The sequence below is a fragment of the Argopecten irradians genome, chromosome 3, assembly GCF_041381155.1.
Source record: "Argopecten irradians isolate NY chromosome 3, Ai_NY, whole genome shotgun sequence".
NCBI classification, from domain to species: Eukaryota; Metazoa; Mollusca; class Bivalvia; order Pectinida; family Pectinidae; genus Argopecten; species Argopecten irradians.
Genome location: NC_091136.1, coordinates 15,046,876 through 15,070,644, shown reverse-complemented (window position 1 = coordinate 15,070,644; position 23,769 = coordinate 15,046,876). Strand labels below are relative to the sequence as shown.

Sequence of the window (23,769 nt, the reverse complement as noted above, 5' to 3'; positions counted from 1 at the left end):
TTCATTTTACATCATAATCCTGTCATACGCAGAAAATGAAGCTGTCGTACAACCCTACAAACTACGCCAAGAAAGACAGTAATATCCCTTTACATTTGCCAATACGAATACATTACCTGTCAATTTATTCACTTCATGGTCCAATATTTCGATCTTCCTCGGAGTATCCATATTGGCGAGTGTTCCTGACAGAGTTGTCTCACAGTATTGCTGAGCATCATCTTCTGTTTTTTGGTATCGAACCAATCCAAACTTTTTACCATCCATGTCCACGAACAGAACTTTACCAGACGTTATGGCATCCACATCATAACCTCCTGGAATTAAACAGGGGTACATTAGGGTACCATTCGTCAAGCACTATTTCCGAAAACATCTGAACAAAGCTTTTAAAATTTTGAAAAATAAAAAAAAAGTAAAATGTATCGAACATTCAGAATAACAGGCTTCTGGCTGGAGACAATTGTTCAATATACTAAAAAATATAAAAAATAAACTTTATTGATTTTATATCGATTGAGGAACAAGTTAGACAACTTATGTAAATCACTCTAGATGACCCAAATGTATGCGCGCGAGGGGTCTTAGTGTAAACGAAAACCGGAGTGCCCGGAGAAAACCAACGTGATCGGACAGGTGACCCCCTAACGTCCGTCCCGGGGCCGAACGCCGTCTGGCTAGTTGAAAGGGGAGCGGCTTAACCACTCTATCACCCGACCACCCTAAACTTATTCAATAAAATAAAGAAACAAAATGTAGACACACGATGCCCGATGCCTTTCATAGAAACTAAGCATATACAAAATTTTTGTTTTCATCAGAAAAAAAATGAAATACAATCATGTAACTATGTGCTTGCAAAATCAATTAATAAACATTTCAACCAATTATTGATTTCAGATAATCAATATATCAAGATGTTTGTTATTCTATGTGAGATGCGTTGATAGCTAAAACACATGCACTTATACACTTATCAAATAATCATTGCTTACCTTCGAAGCATTCTGTCCACGTTTTTCCTGCAATACATATGTTACCTGTACACCTCCCGTTGGTGCATTTTCCTGCTATTGTCTACATAAATGAAAAAATAATAATTTGATTTTTGCAGTTCATTCTGTATTATTAAAGAAATTTCAATATTTGATGAAGTCAACTTGCTGAAAGCATTAGTTATTAAACCATTAAGTTACTAAGAATCTGACCACATTACGCAAATAAGTCACTAAGCACGTGATCCCATTAAACCAATAAGTCACTAAGCACGTGATAACCGTAAAATCAATAAGTCACTAAACACGTGACCACGTGAAACTAAAACATTTCTAAGCACGTGATCACATTAAACCAAAAATTCACTAAGCCCGGTATCACAGTACACCAATTAGTTACTAAGCACGTGATCACATTCAACCAATAAGTCACTAAGCACTTGATCATCGTCTGATGTCTGCCTAACTTAAATTGGAAAATGGCAAAGTGTAACGGTTTTCATGGAATTTATTTTCATGATTGTCATTCAAATTTAAGAAATAATAAGCATGAGGGAATTGGTATGATGTACATTGTGATGTTGTATTTAGTTTAAATAATTTTGTTGTTTACCAATTGTATTGATGTAAATTTTTCTGAAGCATGTTTCTTACAAGCACTTCTAAAATACTAGCAAGCAATGATACGTTCATCAAATTATATTATAGCATAATTTAAATGGATCAATTTTCAAATATCCAATTTAGGAAAACTGCATTCATTATAACAACTCCCCAGGACAGTTACAGTGTTTTCTGCAGAGGTGCTTATTTGTTTAGGGTAAAACAAATGTACCGGAATATACCTATTGAAAAAAAAAGAAATGGAATTTTAAAAGGGGCACATTCTAAGGCAAATATTAAGCAAGAACAAAAATAATTTTCGCTAAGAATATGCTATCTAGACTACCTGATGGAACTTTAAGCCATACCCCAATATTGATTTGTCAGCGTAAGTATAAAGACAGTTACCTTACTAAGTGATCCTAAATATTTGATCAGATTACCCTAGATTTTTAACACTGAAGTCGTACTTCACAAAAAGCTTGTTTGGTATCTGGGCTCTCACTGCATGCTTCGTTTATATACACGGCACATCGTCATCTTAATCAGATTTAGATATTTATCTCACTGTTATCAAACTATTGGTGTTTGTTATCCAATTTGTGAACAGAAATTATATTTCATATAAATATATTATATATATTTAATATGTAGTCCAAAACACTCTTTAAATGAATTATCAAGATTTTTTTCAGATATGGGACAACTTTTTCTTGAAATCTAAATAAATATAACTAATTTTCTCCATTTTTGTATTCGTCCTGTTAGAATTGAAATTGAATGATTGTTTCCACCTAAATATTTATAATCGTTTCCCATTTTCAATTAGTATCTGAATTGAATGATTGTTTCCACCTAAATATTTATAATTGTTTCCCATTTTCAATTAATATCATAATTTTTTTCTGTTCCATATGCTTTCACATAAATTATAGTTTCAAAAAACATCAGACTATGATAGTGAGCACTGATGACGGTAAAACAAACAGGAACAACACTGTAAAGCATGAAGTTTGAGGGCTATATTAAATATCATGGTTTATTGATAGGAGGAAGAATACCAGGAAAAGCTAGCAGAGTTTGAGCGCAAGAAGACAAACTTAGACAAGTCTGCAAAGAATCTAGATACACAGGTCTGTATTATATATTTACAAGTATAGGTAAGGTTTTAGCTTCTTCTTGGTAGATGAATCCTTAGAATGCTGAAGTCGGAATAAATGTTTAGTTAGATTAATAATTGTAAGTACTTAATCACTGATTGTCAACATGGTAGACCTGTAACACAGTAATATATATATCTTATCAAGTTAGATATTTTCTATCTTATATTTATGTATATATAAATATATATATATATGAAAAATAAAACTCAATGACCTTCCTCAAGTATTTTCGACATTTCATGATGGCTCTTCAGGAATATAAATGTTTATTTTTCAAAGAACAAATTAATGACGTCACAAATAACGAGAGGTCACAAGGTACACACTTTTTCATATATATATAGGTCATATTTTTTTTTTAATGCTGTGCGTAGAATTTTATTGAATGTTGGTTTTGAATTTGTTTTCTAACACAGGAAAAGAAATTAGATGAAAGAAGAAAGAAATTTCGAGAAGACAAGGAGAGTTTTGAAATGGATCAAGATGTAAGTTTATTAGATTTTTATTGCAGAAAAAAAATGTACTAATACCTCAAAAAAATTACACTCGCAAAATTTAACAACTATACATTATGGATGGAGATGACATTCAATGACCCAAGGCCCCGATAAAAAGACGATAGAATGACGGAATAATTTGGATTTGTGATGAATTAATTTTAAGAAGAATTGAATCACTATCTGCTAGCAATTTTAAGTTTACTATGGCTAATGTTTAGCAAATGCAGCTGAACAGAATCTTGGTTTACACATGTACATGGTACTGAAATCTAATGTCATAAGTAATGGGAAACTGTGAATAACAAGGAAGAAATATTGTTCTTGTTTTTCTATAGGATGCATTTTCTAGTAAAAATAATCAGCTGAGTACTCGGGAGTTAGAGAGACTGAAGGAAGAAAGGAAACAGATCTTGGAAGAAATCAATACAGAGAATGATACACTGGAGCAGCTTAAGTCTGAACGACGCACTATCGAGTCAGACATTACAAAACTGAAGATGACTCGGGAAAACAATAACAGGAAACTCAAGTAAGACACATTTCGTTTGGAAATATAATGTATTTATGTTTCATAAATACTTCTTTATACATTAAAGTCAATGTTGAAACTTATTAAAAGTATTGAAATTCTTGAATTACATGTTATTCCTGTAAATCAGTTATGGCCATTTCTGTTGCCTAGCAATGACATATATAATGTTCTAGCTAATAGCTATATGTGCATGAAAGTGAGCTGCTTATTATCAACATTGGTTTTCTGATAGAATGATATGCATCTGAACTACTGAAGTATCTGTGTGCCAAACTTTAATAAAGTAAATGATTTTAAATCTTACAGTCATACAATGCTCACGTTTCAAAGTAAGGGGAGATAATCTATTATTAGATTTCCGATGAGATAATTTTATTTTTAATATCAATAACATCGTAACAAGTCTAAAATAAGAACCAGCTATCAAATATTTCTACCTATTTATGTTCCAGTATGTCTAGTTATTGAGGTAGTAAAAACAAAAATTTGATTTTACAGTGAGATGAAGGAACGCATGGATCGTAAAGGCAAGGATCTCGATACCTTACAACAACGAATCATAGATGCTGCTGATGAGACCAAATCTCTTGCTGAAGAGAGACTACGGGCCAGCAGTGCAGCGAGGTCACATGGTACGCCTGACGTAAATGCCACACCAACACGACGTACACCTGTAGCTGGTTTACTTAGTGACGATGAGATTATCACAGGTAAGCCAATGTCTTATGTTTGTATTGAAGACTTGAATTCGACTATTGTATTCACTATCCAACAACATCAATTTCCTAATTTATTGGTATCATCTTTTATCATAATGTCTTCTAAGTAATCAGGTTATAAGTACTGAAGGGATCTTTCTCAAATTTCATATGTAGTATGTAGTCAAAGTTTGAAAAGTAAGAGAAAAGATCCCTCGTTCCATTATCAGACGTAGATAATTCTTTGGTGGGCACTAAGATCCCTTTGGGATCTCTTGTTATTTTTGCAAGACTTCCATTTCAATGATGTTCAAAGTAGGTAAAAGAATATTTGTGAATTTGAAAAATGATATATTTGTGAATTTAAAAGCTAAGATATTACATTTTAAGTTGTATAATAAGTGATCAATAACACATCTTGAGTATTAAATACGTGTACTGTGAATGAAGAATCGTTCTGATTTTCCATTAATATTTTTTGTCAAGATGTTCCTCCGAAAAGACGAGTCAAGCGAATACATTACCTTGATGAGCGGACAGACGAGGACGATGTGTCTTCATTTGGTGGACGGGCTTGGCAGGATCTCCTGTCAGACGACGACAGTCTGGACGAAATCCCTATCGCCAGACATGTACCGCGCAGTAATGGGTAGGTTTATCTGGCTGGAAAGGCAAGAGAGATTTGACTTCATGATACTTTGAGTTGATTTTTTTTTCACGTATTATTACTGATGGAAAATTAATTTCTGTAGGTATCTTTGCTTAATATAAGAAAAATAAGAAACTTCTCAGAAATGTGCAAGGATTGAAACTTCAGTTGATGAAAGCAATCATTGTACTGCATTTAAGCATTTTGGAATAGACATTTGTTGTGAAACAGCAGAATTGATTTTATATGAAATAACCATATCTACTGTATGAATTTACTATTATACAGGAATAAAGTAAGGACTGGGTGAAGATAAACATTTGTATAACATTTTAAAAGTGATTGTTATATATTCAGTATACTTTAAATTACAGTGAATTGAAAGAGCACTTTTCTAAAGAGAAATCAGCTATTTCTGCTACTAAAGAGTTCCTACGTAAACAGAGACAGTCTCTCAAACGACGACAGTCGGCCCTCCAGGCTGCCCGCCAGGAGCTAACCAAAGATATTGTGGAACAAAGACAAGGGGTAAGTAACATTACAATTGAGGCTATTATATTGTGGAATTTATTTGTGAGATGGTTTGATATATAGATTTGAGATAACACTTTCTCTGTCATCCTAATAATGGTTAGCACTATAAATCATTCTGTCATTGGGTAGTATCTGGTATGGTCAGAGGCGATAAGAAGAGCTTTCAAAGTGATAACTAAGTTCAATTTAACTCCAAACGTCAAACACATCTTCCTTGCCAAAATGGATTACCTTTTGTGTACAAATGTTAAATACAAGGTTACTGTTAATAAAATGGTGAGGTCTTAACTCTTATTTCATACAATAAGTCAAGTTGCAGATAACACATCTGCATCTTTGAGATTTTATTTTATTAGAGTTTTTGCTCTTTGTTTCAGAACCTCTCACCAGATAGTGCTTCTGTGCTAGCAGATGTAAAACAGAGCCTGGAGAAAGAGGAGTTTGAGCTTGATCAGATTGAGTCACAGATGAGGACGGGAAGCCGACTCGTCAGAGAAAAGGAGCGAAGATTACGTCAGCTCAAATCACAAGTTCACACTGGCAACGGCTTACATGTGAGTGCATTTTTTTTATTTTGCATTTTGATATCATATGGACAGTTTATAAAAGATTAATTGTATACCATTTGTTTATTTTCACTACAACAATAAGGCATTCCTCTCATTGATATAGAAACTAGTAGAATTTTGCCCCCTATGCCCCTTTTATAAAAGCTTTATACAATTTCTTTTGTTTGAAGGGCATGTAAAAAGCAAGTATTCAGCTGTTACTTAATAGAACATCATCATTGATAGAACAGCATGCTTGATTGGAATATCTCAACATAAAGGAAACAAAATATGTTACAATATGATTTCCTATGAAATTGTGTAAAGGATTAATGTTAGAAATCTACTTTTGTGACTTATAGTTTGACTTCCACTACTTTTCCTATGTGAACAGCAGTCTGAGAGTGACAGTGACATTGACTACTCGCCGTTTGAACATAACTACCGCCCGGCCAGCATGCCAAACCTGGACCTGAGTGAAGACGAGGGCAGTAGTGGTATCAGTAGCAATGATAACAGTCTCGACAACGTCATCAGAGGTAAACTATACACCAGAAGGCCACACTGACTTAATTAATTGTTTAAAGTGATTAATATCCTTGCATTAGCCTTTCACCTTTAGGCCATAGAGGGCGGGATAGTTATGGTGTCAGTTGTTATACCACTAGCTTTTGAAATTTACTTTTTGGTGCTTAAGTATCTAGGCCGGCACCATAAAACTTTCTCAGAAGATCTTTTACTCAAGCCTATGTAAAATCATATACTTGAGTGAAAAATCTGTCTTGAGAATAGCTTTATGGTGCCGGGCCGGGTACTTAGCTTATGTTGGTTGTTTTTTGGGTTATCTGAATTTTTTTTTCTATCAAAACCTACCATATTTTGATACAGCTGTTCAAAGGACGTGGAAAAAAAGACATACCTTTTGATCTTTTCAAATTTTACTTATTAAGACAACAGTTGTTTGTGAAAACCACGAACTTTAAATGTATCAATGATTAGGATAGAAATACAACCAAATTTTCTTAATGGATATTTGTATCTACCTGTACTGTGGATCATGATTGTTTGATATTTGATCTTTTCAGCCTTGACAAAACAGAACAATCAGCAACAGTCGTTAGGTCCACTGACCGTGAAAGTTAAACAAGACGCTGACCCTATTGCAGCCTCACTCCAAAAAATTAACACAGAACTTGCTCAAATTATAACAAAGATCGGCACCAATAGCGCCCCAGGAACACCCATGTTGGCAACACAAGGTAAGGAAGCATGAGATGATCAGGCTCCGGTTTCTAGAAACAAAAGTGCAGACTTCAGTCACAATCGAAGTTTTTTTTCCTTACGAAGTATGTAACTCATATGAAAAAAGGGGCTTAAATCAGTTTTTGACCTATTAAGTTTGTTTATAGATATTGGGGCCTGGTCACTTAGCTATGAAATGAAAAGAGAAATTATTAGACTATTATGTTATGAAATTAAATGACAATAATGTAGATCTAGATCAGATTTGGGTGTTCTAGGTGATGGAAATGACCAATGGTTGATACAGCAACTTAATGTACACGAATTGTAACCCATTTTGTATGGAGTTAAAAGATAAATGTCACTAAGCTATTAAATGGTTGAAAATATTATACATCCACCAGTTTTGGGGGTAGTTTTATATAAAGGTTGGGTTAGGAATGGTCGGGATAGCTACTTGAATTGTAAATCTAGAATCAGATTTGGGTGGTTCTCAGTGACGGCTGCATATTCCAAGGTCTGTAAAGCTATGCAATTTACATGAATTGTAACCCATTCTGTATGTTGTTTTACTATTTTTGGTTCAGGTGAAGGAAAAGCCTACAGTATACCACTGTATACGCCTCCACCTCAGTCTACTGGTGTGTACAGCTCAGCTGTCGTACCCCACAGTCAGCCGATACAGGCCTGGGCACCTCCAAACCCTTACATGTAAGTACATACGGAGGTTACTCAATGGTCATATGTTGTTCGATTAGTCGGCTTGTTGAAATGTCTTTTTTGTGTCTAGTGCAGTTCTGTAATGATGAAAATCATGGTTTGTAGACAGCAGATTTATACCCCTAAATGCTTTATGTTGTAGACAGCAGATTTATACCCCTAAATACTTTATATTGTAGACACCAGATTTATACCCCTAAATACTTTATGTTGTAGACACCAGATTTATACCCCTAAATACTTTATGTTGTAGACACCAGATTTATACCCCTAAATACTAAATATTTATACCCCTAAATACTTTATGTTGTAGACACCAGATTTATACCCCTAAATACTTTATGTTGTAGACACCAGATTTATACCCCTAAATGCTTTATGTTGTAGACACCAGATTTATACCCCTAAATACTTTATGTTGTAGACACCAGATTTATACCCTATATACTTATGTTGTAGACACCAGATTTATACTCCTAAATACTTTATGTTGTAGACACCAGATTTATACCCCTAAATTATTATTGTAGACACCAGATTTATACCCCTAAATACTTTATGTTGTAGACACCAGATTTATACCCCTAAATACTTTATGTTGTAGACACCAGATTTATACCCCAACTTTATGTTGTAGACCAGATTTATACCCTAAATACTTTATGTTGTAGACACCAGATTTATACCCCTAAATACTTTATGTTGTAGACACCAGATTTATACCCCTAAATACTTTATGTTGTAGACACCAGATTTATACCCCTAAATACTTTATGTTGTAGACACCAGATTTATACCCCTAAATACTTTATGTTGTAGACACCAGATTTATACCCCTAAATACTTTATGTTGTAGACACCAGATTTATACCCCTAAATACTTTATGTTGTAGACACCAGATTTATACCCCTAAATACTTTATGTTGTAGACACCAGATTTATACCCCTAAATACTTTATGTTGTAGACACCAGATTTATACCCTAAATACTTTATGTTGTAGACACCAGATTTATACCCCTAAATACTTTATGTTGTAGACACCAGATTTATACCCCTAAATACTTTATGTTGTAGACACCAGATTTATACCCCTAAATACTTTATGTTGTAGACACAGATTTATACCCTAAATCTTTATGTTGTAGACACAGATTTATACCCCTAAATACTTTATGTTGTAGACACCAGATTTATAAAATACTTTATGTTGTAGACACCAGATTTATACCCCTAAATACTTTATGTTGTAGACACCAGATTTATACCCCTAAATGCTTTATGTTGTAGACACCAGATTTATACCCCTAAATACTTTATGTTGTAGACACCAGATTTATACCCCTAAATACTTTATGTTGTAGACACCAGATTTATACCCCTAAATACTTTATGTTGTAGACACCAGATTTATACCCCTAAATACTTTATGTTGTAGACACCAGATTTATACCCCTAAATACTTTATGTTGTAGACACCAGATTTATACCCTAAATACTTTATGTTGTAGACACCAGATTTATACCCCTAAATACTTTATGTTGTAGACACCAGATTTATACCCCTAAATACTTTATGTTGTAGACACCAGATTTATACCCCTAAATACTTTATGTTGTAGACACCAGATTTATACCCCTAAATACTTTATGTTGTAGACACCAGATTTATACCCCTAAATACTTTATGTTGTAGACACCAGATTTATACCCCTAAATACTTTATGTTGTAGACACCAGATTTATACCCCTAAATACTTTATGTTGTAGACACCAGATTTATATACCCTAAATACTTTATGTTGTAGACACCAAATTTATACCCCTAAATACTTTATGTTGTAGACACCAGATTTATACCCCTAAATACTTTATGTTGTAGACACCAGATTTATACCCCTAAATACTTTATGTTGTAGACACCAGATTTATACCCCTAAATACTTTATGTTGTAGACACCAGATTTATACCCCTAAATACTTTATGTTGTGGACACCAGATTTATACCCCTAAATACTTTATGTTGTGGACACCAGATTTATACCCCTAAATACTTTATGTTGTAGACACCAGATTTATACCCCTAAATACTTTATGTTGTGGACACCAGATTTATACCCCTAAATACTTTATGTTGTAGACACCAGATTTATACCCCTAAATACTTTATGTTGTAGACACCAGATTTATACCCCTAAATACTTTATGTTGTAGACACCAGATTTATACCCCTAAATACTTTATGTTGTAGACACCAGATTTATACCCTAAATACTTTATGTTGTAGACACCAGATTTATACCCCTAAATACTTTATGTTGTAGACACCAGATTTATACCCCTAAATACTTTATGTTGTAGACACCAGATTTATACCCCTAAATACTTTATGTTGTAGACACCAGATTTATACCCCTAAATACTTTATGTTGTAGACACCAGATTTATACCCCTAAATACTTTATGTTGTAGACACCAGATTTATACCCCTAAATACTTTATGTTGTAGACACCAGATTTATACCCCTAAATACTTTATGTTGTAGACACCAGATTTATACCCCTAAATACTTTATGTTGTAGACACCAGATTTATACCCCTAAATACTTTATGTTGTAGACACCAGATTTATACCCCTAAATACTTTATGTTGTAGACACCAGATTTATACCCCTAAATACTTTATGTTGTAGACACCAGATTTATACCCCTAAATACTTTATGTTGTAGACACCAGATTTATACCCCTAAATACTTTATGTTGTAGACACCAGATTTATACCCCTAAATATTTTATGTTGTAGACACCAGATTTATACCTCTAAATACTTTATGTTGTAGAAACAACCCATCACACCATGTTGACTATGCTTCCCTAGTCCTCTCCGCCGAGCAGTCACTGGAACGTAAATGGAAAAAGTATTTTGGAGGTATGAAAGCTATGTTGGGATATTTTTCAATTCTTTTCTCAATTAACCTTTAGTAGACATTACTTTTAAGGAATGGAAATTTTCCTTCCTAAAACGAAAATTCTTTTTGATAAAACAAAAACAGTTTTTAAAGCAAATTCAAACAGAGTTTGATGTTAAGGAGAAATCATCAACTTGATGTGATATACCCCCAGCAACAAGGGGGGTATACTGGAATCAGGTTATCCATCTGTCTGTAGACACAACTTTGTCTCACGAACTCCTCCTAAACTACTTGACAGATTTTGATAAAATTTTGTACACAGAACCCTGACATAAATGGGAGTTGAGTGAACTATATAGGGTTTTGCAATGTCTCCTATTAATGAAGTTATTACTAAATTTATGCAGTCGGGGTATTGGTTGTCCACTCTGGAGACAGTTCTAGTTTATATAAATAATATCTAAAAAATTAATTCTTCTTTGTACTTTGTAATTTATACAGTAAGTTTTGTTCTTTACAGATCGACGACCTCCCCTTACTAGTGCTACGTTGCCACCAGGTGGTGCTCCAGTGGCCTTTGGTCATACCACAGTAAGGTAAATGCTAGTCCTGACATGACTGTCCCTTTAAAGTTACAAATATTTGGTTATTTTCCAACCCTGGATGTTGTTATGCTTAAATATAATGTAGTGTCTATTGAGTAAGTAGTTGTGTTATCAGGCATATATGGAGTCTTATCTGTATAAGGATATTTTTTACACAAAGTTTGTAAATGGGCTTTGATCGCTACCATTGTATATGCATGATCAATTTTATCAGAATAATGATATACCGGTATTTATAAAAAGGACATGATTTGTTAACTAAGTTCCTTGGTTAATGCCTGTTTTAGATATGTGTCACAAAGTGTATATGACGTTATAGCTGTACTGTAGTCTATTTCGCTTTTCTTTGAATACCTTCCATCTGGAATGTTATGTTGCCTGTCCCATTTATCCTGTATCATTCTACTTGGGTCACAGTTTTACTAAGACATCACAGTTTGTTATGTACCAACTATAGGTTACTGTGATATGCCCTTTGACCTACAACAGAAGGGAAAAAACAACCTGTCCTGGCTCAACAGCTACTGCTATTGGAGAAATGTGACATGCTGAATATGGGTGTTTTGAGATTCCAAAACGATGTGGGTAAATTACAATTTGCCATCGATTAGTCCCGTCTTCCGGTGTTTATGACGTCATAAAAATCATGCCAAATGATCACATCATAATTACCAGATAGTGGGACTAATCAACGGTAAATTGTACTATACTCACATCGTTTAGGGATCTCGAAACCCCGTATTGTTATATTTCACATTTACACACTAAAAACACTTGGAATTTTTTTCTTAAAGGTTTATATATTGCTACCATACCTAGGCTTATACACTGCATCTTTGGTTTCAACCTTCACGTTTTTACCTGATCCGGATTCACACATCAATGAGTCCATGTTATATGTCATGTGTTGTGTTTATGTACAGGGATCAGTTGAGACAGTACAGAATGACACTCCAGGAGAATCTTACTAGCAATCCTGCTAGTAGTCTGTCTACACAAGATAAACTCTCCGAACAGAAGCGCTGGCTTCAGAAATTTGGCCAGGACATCAGTTTTGGAGCCTCATTCATCAAGGCACCAGGTTCGGATGCTGGATCTGTGTATCCTTAAAGAAATCAGTTCTGGAGTCAAACTCTCTATATCTGTCTTTCATTTTTTTTGTTTTTTTTTGTTTATTATTTAATAATTGATTAACTAATTATCTGCCAAATGAGGGTCAAAGATGGACCATTTTATGTGGTTGTGGAACGAAAAATAGTATTTGCCTTTGGAATTACTATTATAATATCAAAATTGATGAAGTGATATTCTCTGTAATGGGTACAACATCCTTAATTCAAAATAATATCTTTAGAAATTGATAAAATTTGAAGGAATTCTGAATTTAAAACATCTTTCAAAATAATTTGGAAAAGTACTGTAACTTCTAAAATGCATTAGGTTTAAATTAACAATATATTTAAAAGAAATCTAAGTGTTGTATTTGATTTGAGAGGTTTTATGGTTGTAATTGTGTATTTTGTTTTGATATATCACATATGCATGTGGTATGTGTCAATCACTAACAATAACATTCAACATATTCAATTCTAATTCGGAATTCACGAATTTAAGCTATTAAAGCCTCTTTTAAATGTATTATTTTTTGGCTATTAACTCAACAACTTCATCAATACAATCAATTGCGTTAAAATCCTAATTTATTGCTGTTTCACTATATAACAAAATAAGAAGCAAAATGAAAAACAATTGAAATTACATGGCAGTTTTTATACTTTCTCCGCCTTACTATTTTTAAAATGTATTTGATTAATTGTAATTGATTTTCTCCGTCCATGAAATGTTTGTATATTGTTTGTGGTATACTAACATTGATATTTTGTTGTGACAAACAATGCTGGGCTGGTATTGTTATCAGTTTACTTAGAAACGCTCATGTCATTTGTGATATTTTATTTAATGGAAATACGTTTTGAGTGTACATGTTCATATCACTACCATTTCATTTGTGATATTTAATTTATAACTATGGAAGTAGGTTCTGGTTGTGCATTTTTGGTAAAGTAGCTTCACTGTTTAGCAGAAAGAAAGCGCAAAACAATAGATCTGGTCCGAAATTCAACCTTTGCAGGTATATGCAAATTATAGCCAACCCAGTTTGTTTGTACAATGCATATGTATATAATTTATAACATAGTGGCTTTAACTTTGTCAGGCATGGGTGAAAGGAGTACAAATGCTATCATATTTGAATAAAAACTTTAAAAATATTATTAATTTAATATGTCCAACCATAAAACATTCTGATAAAATAATGTTTTTCAGCATTTAACTATTCACACTGTATGCTCATATTGAACCTTTCTAATTTTACGGCTGTAACATTTCAATATGGAGTTCCACAGGTGATAGAGTTTATGTAAGTATATAATGCGACAATAAAAGTTTTGAATTTCGAATCTGAATTCAGTTTCAGAGATACATCCACCATGTCTGTCGACCCTTTCACTCATGCATATAACGTTTGATTACTTTAGAAATTGAATGCTGAGAGCTAGTTTACTGAATTCAATGAATGTTTTGATATGTTTAGTATTGATGTGATTAGTATTTAGTGCTTAAAGCTAACTTAAAACTCATTTTCAGTCTGTGTGTCCCTAGACAACTATATAATCTATCTTGCCTTCTAACACAAGAGGGTCTAATATCTGCTCTGTTTGTTCAGCATACATGACTGTATAAAATACAAAGTTTGTAATTTTTTAACATTACAAGTGCAGTTATTATTAACATTTATTAGTTTAAAGTGAATTTTTTATCCACATAAATGAAAGAAATATTTCAAATGTGTAACAGAACTTCATAAAGTAAATATTTTTTTGATGAACAGTAACAGGAAACGTTCACAACAGCTGTGTAAGCCTGTCACACACTGATCACTACAGGCCAGTGTCCTAGTGAAGTGGAAGGATGAGATTGTGAAAGGTACAGCAAATCCACATTCAGATTGTTGTCTGTCATCACTCCTATTCATTTCCTGCTTTTATTTCTGAAGGATATGTATATTTGACAGATGTACATTATTATCAATGCATTTTATTATATATAATTGCTTGTAAAAAGCATTTAATGGGTTTTAATTTAATGTGTCATTTTAAATATTGTTTTGGATTGACTGAAACATTAGTAATTACTCTGAGAAATAGTCCATAATTAAAAAAGATTTCCTCAGTGATTATGAATAGAAGACTTATCATGAGGAATAGTTTCAATATATTGAATTTCCAGCAGAAACTAGTTTCTGACATGCTCAAGTTAATCTATATTGTTACCAATCAATTATGGGAATGCCACTGAATTCTGAACCAGCAACCTGACTCTTTTTGTTTTGGTCACCACTTTCTGCATGATTCTCATGTTTATTATTGCACTGTGTTGTGTTAATTCTGATCCCTGCACCCCATCATGCAATTTGGTTTACCCCTGGTTTTGTTACTTTATCTTTTCCTTTTATTACCAAACACAAGAAATATTCGTATTTTGATACCAAGAAAATGAATCAGATCTTTGAAAAAAAAATATAAAAAGAAAAAAATAACTAATGAAAATATTACCAGATAATATAAATTCAATATTAAATTGCTAATGATATACATTTTAATAAGTAACAAAAACATATTACATAAATGACTGATACAAAATTTAAAGTCCTCTCTACTTCTCAATAAAAATGAAATCACACAACTACTTATGCTCAGATTATATTACTATGAAACTTGTGACATATGAAATCAATTTTACACGTTATCCATTGGAAAGTTTAAAGAGTATCACTACTGTTTACATTTACTGTTTTAACTTGTAAACATATAGTAAAACGATCAAGACAAATGAAAGACCAACCTACACTTTATTCCAATAGTATATTGACGTAAGAGGCATACAACAATAAGACTTTGTTCTCACCTGTATATGACTTGCTAGATGCGATGCTACAATAAGTAAATTGTAAGTAGTTTAACTTGTTCTCGCCTGGTTATGACTTGCTAGATGCAAAGATACAGTTGGTAAATTGGTAGTATTTGTAGAATTTGGCTCTAGCTAAAGTTATTTAGTAACACGATGATCCGTTTCACCAAAGAGCAGAAGAGACTAATCTGATAAGCAACTCAACTGGTCTAATACTGAAGAAGGGTGCTTCCACGGAGATCTTCGTCATTGTTTACAATTCTTTGAATGCAATTAAATTTGTATTCCTTATTAGCGCATTATATGAAATCTTAACATAAAGATTCACTATTGAAAGGAGTTTCTTATTCTTTGCATTGGTTTTCCATTTGGTTACCATAGTGATTACTAACACTTACATTGGTATTAACTATTTAGTATTTTACTTATATCTTTGCTTTTCTTTCATGTATTAACTATATTAACAACTAAACATGTCTGTTTCAGCTTTGTAAACAAACTGGTATACCACTAATACTTATAGATGTGAATATCATATGAGGGGTATTGACGATTTTTCTAACAAGATAATCTGCAACATTTAGTCATACTTTATTTTTAATGCAACAAAATGGTACATATACGGGGAATTTTAACTGTGAAATTATATGGTAAAGGAATGTTTACAGCATATTTAAGTTGAAATTCTGACATAGACTCTGACAGCATAGCTTCACTAACACATTTAAAGCATGAGGTTGCCGATATGGAAACAGATATCAGTATGTTTACAAACATCTTTGTTCTTATTTCTGTGTGTGACTGATCCTCATGTATATTCAATGCTTACATATATTCTAATTAATCCCGAAATAAAAGTAAACGTTAATTGTATTTGTGTCAACTTTAATTCTGAAATATTAGGTAACAGATACAGAGTAGTCCTAACTCATTGTGATATTCAGCAAATCAATTACTCAAAATAAACGTTTGTACCACCATATCCTGTCGCGTCTTTCGTCACATGAGTAACAGTCACATGACATCGTTTCCTTTGTTTGACCTTGACCTTGTTCCCAGGAAGAGTGTTGGTGCTGGCTCCGTCTCTAGCTTGAAAATGGCAGACCCAACAATATCCTCGACACCACAGCGGCCTGTTCCTCCAGGCACAGCCCGCTTTGAACTGGACGAGCATGATGAAATTCGTGTCCGACATCTCAACTTAAATATATAAAATCTAATTTCTTAATATTTGTCATGATGGAATTGATATCAAGAAAGCAAAAACAGGAATTTTTTATTGACTATTGTTCCAAGAATCTCATAAATTTCAAGACTAAAAGTCATTGTTATTTACTTGAGATTCTGACTTGGTTGAATTGATAGATCACGAATGATGAATTTTGCATGCAGCATTTCCCCGACATTGCGGAGACATAATCTTCCTAGAAGCCTGATGATTGGAGAAACTGAACTTGTCAAATGGGTTCAAAATGGTTTCAAATTTAACCTGTGCTTTATGGAGCCTGGAGTACGATAATAGTTGTATGCACATACAGTCTATGAATGTATATTTATTTTATCACTGTTTACATTTGTGTATGGACTTACGAAGGTTGTTACAGAATCAACATCAATAGATATAAACAATTTGTAAGTTAGATTTTATAATTAACTACATATTCTGATTGAAAACGGATAGAAATTACATTATCTGAAATAAGATTAGCAAATGTGAATTCAAGAATATAGCTAGCGGAAATATTTAAATGACAGTGACGGGGAGAAAGAGAGTGAGAGGGGGAGGGGTTTGATATAAATGACTGATTGGAGTTGATTTGATAAAAGAGGTGCTTTTGTGTTGTTTGTAATTGATCCACTCTTTCGAACTAGTCGCTTAACATCTAGAAGATGTTTATACAAATGAGTTTGTCTGCTATTTACTAGTAGTTGAATTTTGAAAAATTACAAGATCCTGTAAAATTGTGATGTATGGTTGGTTGTGAAAAAAATTGCTGTCATGAGTTAAAATTTACTGAGAGCAATTTGCTTGACAAGAAATGAAAGACATGTCACGGATTCTTTTTGTAGAATTTTTCTGCTTTAGTTAATTGTATAAAAATAGTGTAATTATTTAGCCAAATATGTAGATATGTATATACAATTTCTCTCTTTGTAAATACTCATTTTACCATACTCATTTAAGTAAATGCGAAGAGATTATAAGAATTATTTTCAAAATCAAATCTGAAGATACACCTGAGAGCAAAATTACTGTTTATGAAAAAACATCGTTTGTTTATTTTTATTTGGAAGGTCTTTGCAGGAAAATTCTCAAATAATAAATCAAAGTGATTTTCTTACAGCCATAGATAAGGAAAGCGATGTTTATTTGTTGTACCAAACGATTCAAGGACGGCATATTATCATCTTCGCTAGCCATCACTTCTCATTGCGTCACAATTTACGAACATTCGGAGGCCTTGGCAAGCGAATACGGCAAAGTCCTTCATGAATACTTGATGTCATTGAAATTGTTTTGATATAACTTTGTGCCTATAACTGTAGACCCTCAAACAGTGATTATCCTACCTCATATTATAAACAGTCTCGCTCTATTTTCCTATAAATTCACAGTTCTCGCTCTATTTTCCTATAAATGTAAGTTATCAATGACGTTGACGTTAGTATGATTAAGATTTTTTTCGACTAAGATTACTGATTTATTCATACTTCCAAATCTTTGTTAATGAAAAAGAAGGACACATCATTTTTGCTTATGCTACCGACAAGCAAACTTACATTTTTATATCTAAGTGAATTACAATATTGAGGATTATTATAAGACTGGTGAAATATTCTACTTAACTGTATATATTGTATACCAGTATTAGATTCATTCAAAGACATGCTGTGGAGCCGGTCATTTTCGTGGGTGAATGTTTTCGCGGGGAAGTCTTGAGATAGCAAAAAAATAATCCACAAAAACATTGGTCATGGTCAAATACGATGTATTTGTATTGTCAGGGTGCGAAATTGCAATTCCGTGAAATTTTATCTTTTGGAATTAAGTCGAAATCACGAAAAAATACCCGCGAAATAAACCGACTATACGATGTTGTGAGAAACTCTGGGATTGTAACATACTGTAAATCCACTGTCTTTCGCGGCTATAAAATTTTTGATTTCTTTTTGAAAACCAGTTCACGAATATTAACTTTCGTGGATATAAAAATGAACTGAAAATATATCAAAATATAAGCAATATGCGAATTTACTCTGATCGCGAAATCCGCGAAAGTAAATCGTACGTGAAAGAATGTTGGTTTACAGTAATTTCTTCACCTATTGTGTGTACTACCATATTTAGATTTAAACATAATTTCCTCATTGGTTGAATAGCCGACAAAGTCTCAGAATTTTAATATTGATGTTCTCTCTCATCAGTCCAAATCTGTTTATACCGTGCTTCATTCATCAGTGCATCACAAACATCGACATATTTTACTCAATTTTATACGTGTAAACTATGCAATATCATTATATATCATGTAAAATACCAATAAAATGTATTTTTTGTAGAAAGGAAACGTTGATGTTGTGGTTAATTTTTTAAAACGTTTATGATTAGGTCCCTGCAATGATGCAGGTTGTCTGTCTGTCCGTCTGTCCCATTTATTTTAACGTTTTTTATGCAATAATGATAGAGATAAGTTGTTTATTGCTCTCAAATCTGGTAGAATTGTTCCTCATGTCATCTAAGTTTGCTGTGCACCTTTTTTTTGTAAATAATTAGTCCAGATTCAAAATGGCTGCTCCAGAGGCGATCGATATTTGATTTTATCAATGAGAAATAATGGAAGTTTCATAGCTAACTGATACAACTTTTATGATAACAGTTCATATTATTTACAACTGAACAGGGCTTGAATGGGAGGAATTTTTAAAATTAAATATTAGCACGGTCAAGAATCCAAATATACAAGTTGCACACGGAACAGTCGAATGTTTCACCAATACGTAAAAGCAAAATTTTAGATATGTATCTGTTTGAATATAAAACAAAAATGACACTTTTCAACTATAATATATTATTCCCATCTATACTGTGCGCGAAATACAGGACAAAGTATAATACAATAAAGCACAAATTTTGCTACTACGCATTGGCCAAACATTTTACTGTTCCGTGGGCAACTGGTATATATGGATTCTTGGCCGTGAGTTGAACACCGACCAAATATTTATCACGTACGTTTCCCCAAACGACATTTTTCTATGTAAACAAGTGTTTCCACGAGCGTAAATATCGTAGCCCGGTTTGTACGATTAGCCACGGTGATACAGGTTCATCGTTTCTTTTCTCAAGGATTTTAAAGATGTACCTCTAATTTCCCTATTGGGTCCATTCTCTCCTACGCAGGGAGGAGAGGAGGGGACAGAACCAAGATTTTTTTTACAAATATTCTGTTCCCCTTTGTCCAAAGGTGTTTCTGATCAAAATTGGTTACAATAAGAATACATGCAGAAATTTTTAATTTGTAATTTCCCCTATTGGATCCCGTTCCTCTCACCCCAGAATGGGGCAAATGCCAAGATTTATACCAACTCTGTTCCCATTCCTCAAGGATGTTCCTGGTAAAATCTGGTTACATTGCAGAGCCCTTTGGGTCAGGAGGCTTGAAGAAAGTAACATTATTTTCAACCATTGTAAGCATGTATTGTGATGACGGATAGGTAATAATTTCACTTTATGCGATTTAGAATTTAATTTTGTAATGATCACCGCTGGAGTTCACATTCACCCCTTATTCTCATGTCCGCTTAGTTGATGGAAATGTCTAATAGGGCGTTTAACATTTATAAAACTAAATACAACTCATGTACACGTGTATCTCAATAACGTTTATTGTCGACAGGGTCAAGCAAAGTTTAACACATAAATGTTTACGGACATGACTGCTATTAATATGTATCCAATGTATGTAAAATAATATTCAAGATGTTTGGTGACCATTAAGTAATGGTCGGCGCGAATGGATTGTATTTCATTTTTGTGTTTATAAGGACATGAAATGAATAGTAAACACCTAATGTGAAAATCTGATATCATGAAATATATATAACATTGAGTTAAATATATATATTCTCTCAAATAACATCTTAAGTTCATACACAGTTTTATTGATGATATTAATATCATAGCATTAGCGGCAAATGCTTTTATAGCGAAGTTATCTGATCCATGGGTTTATCATATCAGAGTTAGGAGTTATAATGGGCGGGAGGGCAAGGTCACAGTTAGAATACATCAAAGGAAGGATTAATTAATGTCAACCATCACGTGGTCTACCTCCGACGATACCAAACTCTTCATATTCTGTATTTGTATATTGAGGGTAGAACTGTTTTAGAGTTATAACTTCCAATGTTTGTGATGTTTTCTGATTCACTAAATGATACAGAAAAAAACAAAACATACCAAAAACAACTCCAAGATTGACGCTGGACTGGAACTTGATTATTCATGAATATTTGGCGGGAAGTAGATATGTCACTTTGTCGTAAACATACCCGCATGTAATTCGACAACGAGTTGTTTATTGTTCAAATAACTATATGGTATATAAATGTAGATTCAAAATTCCGACGTTCAATGAGAAGAAATGCAAGAAATATGGAATACATGGTAAGTATCTTACAATCCAAGGTTTATTTTGGTGCAAGACTTAGGAAAGCCAAAATAACTCTTTATCTCGGCTTTCGGTGTCGAGTACCAGAATAAAAATTGTATTGTAACATTCTAACCGTGTATTCTGTTTATCTTGCAACCATTATGACATTCAAAACGAAAGTAAATAGCCAGTTATATACTTGGTTTCGCTCGAAGCGAGACGCTTCTTTGATGTGGAGGAAAAGATTTATTTACTAAATCGAATGAGAGTGTACTCTTTTTTACATCCGTGGGAAATATATAAGCGTATTTGCAAACAATACTAACGATTTTATTCAGTGTGTAATGTCACTGAAACAATACAAAAATACTAAAAAAAACATCAAAGAATTACTTTACAATACATATCTTTGCTATAAGCCAAGATAATTCAATTTTCCTTGTAAAGAGCATTTTCATTGGCTTAAAATTTACTTTATCAGTCCATAAAGGAAAAAGTGGTGTCACCATTTGTAATGTCGCTTCTGATTGGCTGAGATATCGGCATAATGATTTCAAAGACAAAAGTGTCCCGAAATGAATCTAGTAAATTGACTTATAAGGATTAATTTGATAATCTTTTATGTTATGGAGATAAATCTGGTTACATTGCAGAGCCCTTTGGGTCAGGAGGCTTTAAGAAAGTAACATTATTTTCAACAATTGTAAGCATGTATTGTGATGACGGATAGGTAATAATTTCATTTCACTTTATGCGATTTAGAATTTAATTTTGTGATGATCACCGCTGGAGTTCACATTCACCCCTTATTCTCATGTCCGCTTAGTTGATGGAAATGTCTAAAAGGGCGTTTAACATTTACAAAACTAAATACAACTCATGTACACGTGTATCTCAATAACGTTTATTGTCGACAGGGTCAAGCAAAGTTTAACACATAAATGTTTACGGACATGACTGCTATTAATATGTATCCAATGTATGTAAAATAATATTCATGATGTTTGGTGACCATTAAGTAATGGTCGGCGCGAGTGGATTGTATTTCATTTTTTGTGTTTATAAGGACATGAAATGAATAGTAAACACCTAATGTGAAAATCTGATATCATGAAATATATATAACATTGAGTTAAATATATATATTCTCTCAAATAACATCTTAAGTTCATACACAGTTTTATTGATGATATTAATATCATAGCATTAGCGGCAAATGCTTTTATAGCGAAGTTATCTGATCCATGGGTTTATCATATCAGAGTTAGGAGTTATAATGGGCGGGAGGGCAAGGTCACAGTTAGAATACATCAAAGGAAGGATTAATTAATGTCAACCATCACGTGGTCTACCTCCGACGACACCAAACTCTTCATATTCTGTATTTGTATATTGAGGGTAGAACTATTTTAGAGTTATAACTTTCACTGTTTTTTTTTATGTTTTCTGGTTCACTTAATGATACAAAAAAAAACCCCATAAAAACAACTCCAAGATTGACGCTGGGCTTAAACTTGAGTATTCATGAATATGTGGCGGGAAGTAGATGTCACTTTGTCGTAAACATACCCGCATGTAATTCGACAACGAGTTGTTTATTGTTCAAATAACTATATTGTATATAAATGTAGATTCAAAATTCCGACGTTCAATGAGAAGAAATGCAAGAAATATGGAATACATGGTAAGTATCTTACAATCCAAGGTTTATTTTGGTGCAAGACTTAGGAAAGCCAAAATAACTCTTTATCTCGGCTTTCGGTGTCGAGTACCAGAATAAAAATTGTATTGTAACATTCTAACCGTGTATTCTGTTTATCTTGCAACCATTATGACATTCAAAACGAAAGTAAATAGCCAGTTATATACTTGGTTTCGCTCGAAGCGAGACGCTTCTTTGATGTGGAGGAAAAGATTTATTTACTAAATCGAATGAGAGTGTACTCTTTTTTACATCCGTGGGAAATATATAAGCGTATTTGCAAACAATACTAACGATTTTATTCAGTGTGTAATGTCACTGAAACAATATAAAAATACTAAAAAAACATCAAAGAATTACTTTACAATACATATCTTTGTTATAAGCCAAGCTAATTCAATTTTCCTTGTAAAGAGCATTTTCATTGGCTTAAAATTTACTTTATCAGTCCATAAAGGAAAAAGTGGTGTCGCCATTTGTAATGTCGCTTCTGATTGGCTGAGATATCGGCATAATGATTTCAAAGACAAAAGTGTCCCGAAATGAATCTAGTAAATTGACTTATAAGGATTAATTTGATAATCTAATGGGAACTCAATCAAAGCGTACGTGTAAATGTAATTTATTTCAAGTAGTCTCGAATTATAAGCATTGATGTCACTATCTTTGTCTTCATCAGGTTATGAAATATATTTATATTTAATTTGCAAACTTCTGTGTAACCTTTACATATATCATGT

General features: G+C 33.1%; 2 protein-coding genes across 7 annotated transcripts in view; both read left to right on the top strand.

The window, feature by feature from the left end:
• LOC138317644 (centrosomal protein of 164 kDa-like) overlaps nt 1–19,242 on the top strand; it is a 78,479-nt gene extending 59,237 nt beyond the window's left edge. For all 6 annotated transcript variants that reach the window (XM_069259449.1, XM_069259447.1, XM_069259448.1 and 3 more), the window contains 5 exons: nt 11,028–11,116; nt 11,620–11,695; nt 12,628–12,804; nt 16,733–18,259; nt 18,290–19,242. In XM_069259449.1, coding sequence (XP_069115550.1) covers nt 11,028–11,116; nt 11,620–11,695; nt 12,628–12,804; nt 16,733–16,886 — 496 coding nt within the window. In that variant the 3' untranslated portion in view covers nt 16,887–18,259; nt 18,290–19,242. The remainder of the gene's footprint in view (nt 1–11,027; nt 11,117–11,619; nt 11,696–12,627; nt 12,805–16,732; nt 18,260–18,289) is intronic.
• LOC138320141 (centrosomal protein of 164 kDa-like) lies at nt 1,545–8,179 on the top strand. Its single transcript, XM_069263197.1, has 11 exons — nt 1,545–1,556; nt 2,648–2,731; nt 3,178–3,246; nt 3,597–3,790; nt 4,292–4,503; nt 4,978–5,140; nt 5,515–5,668; nt 6,052–6,228; nt 6,617–6,761; nt 7,308–7,481; nt 8,052–8,179. Exons 1-11 carry the CDS (start codon nt 1,545–1,547, stop codon nt 8,177–8,179), a joined length of 1,512 nt encoding a protein of 503 aa, XP_069119298.1.
• Nucleotides 19,243–23,769: the final 4,527 nt, after the last annotated feature.

Excerpts from the sequence above, each read along its gene's own strand:
- LOC138320141 (XM_069263197.1), top strand. Across the intron at positions 5,669-6,051 it reads TTGTGGAACAAAGACAAGGG|AACCTCTCACCAGATAGTGC; the intron begins GTAAGTAACATT and ends TCTTTGTTTCAG. Across the intron at positions 6,762-7,307 it reads TCTCGACAACGTCATCAGAG|CCTTGACAAAACAGAACAAT; the intron begins GTAAACTATACA and ends TGATCTTTTCAG.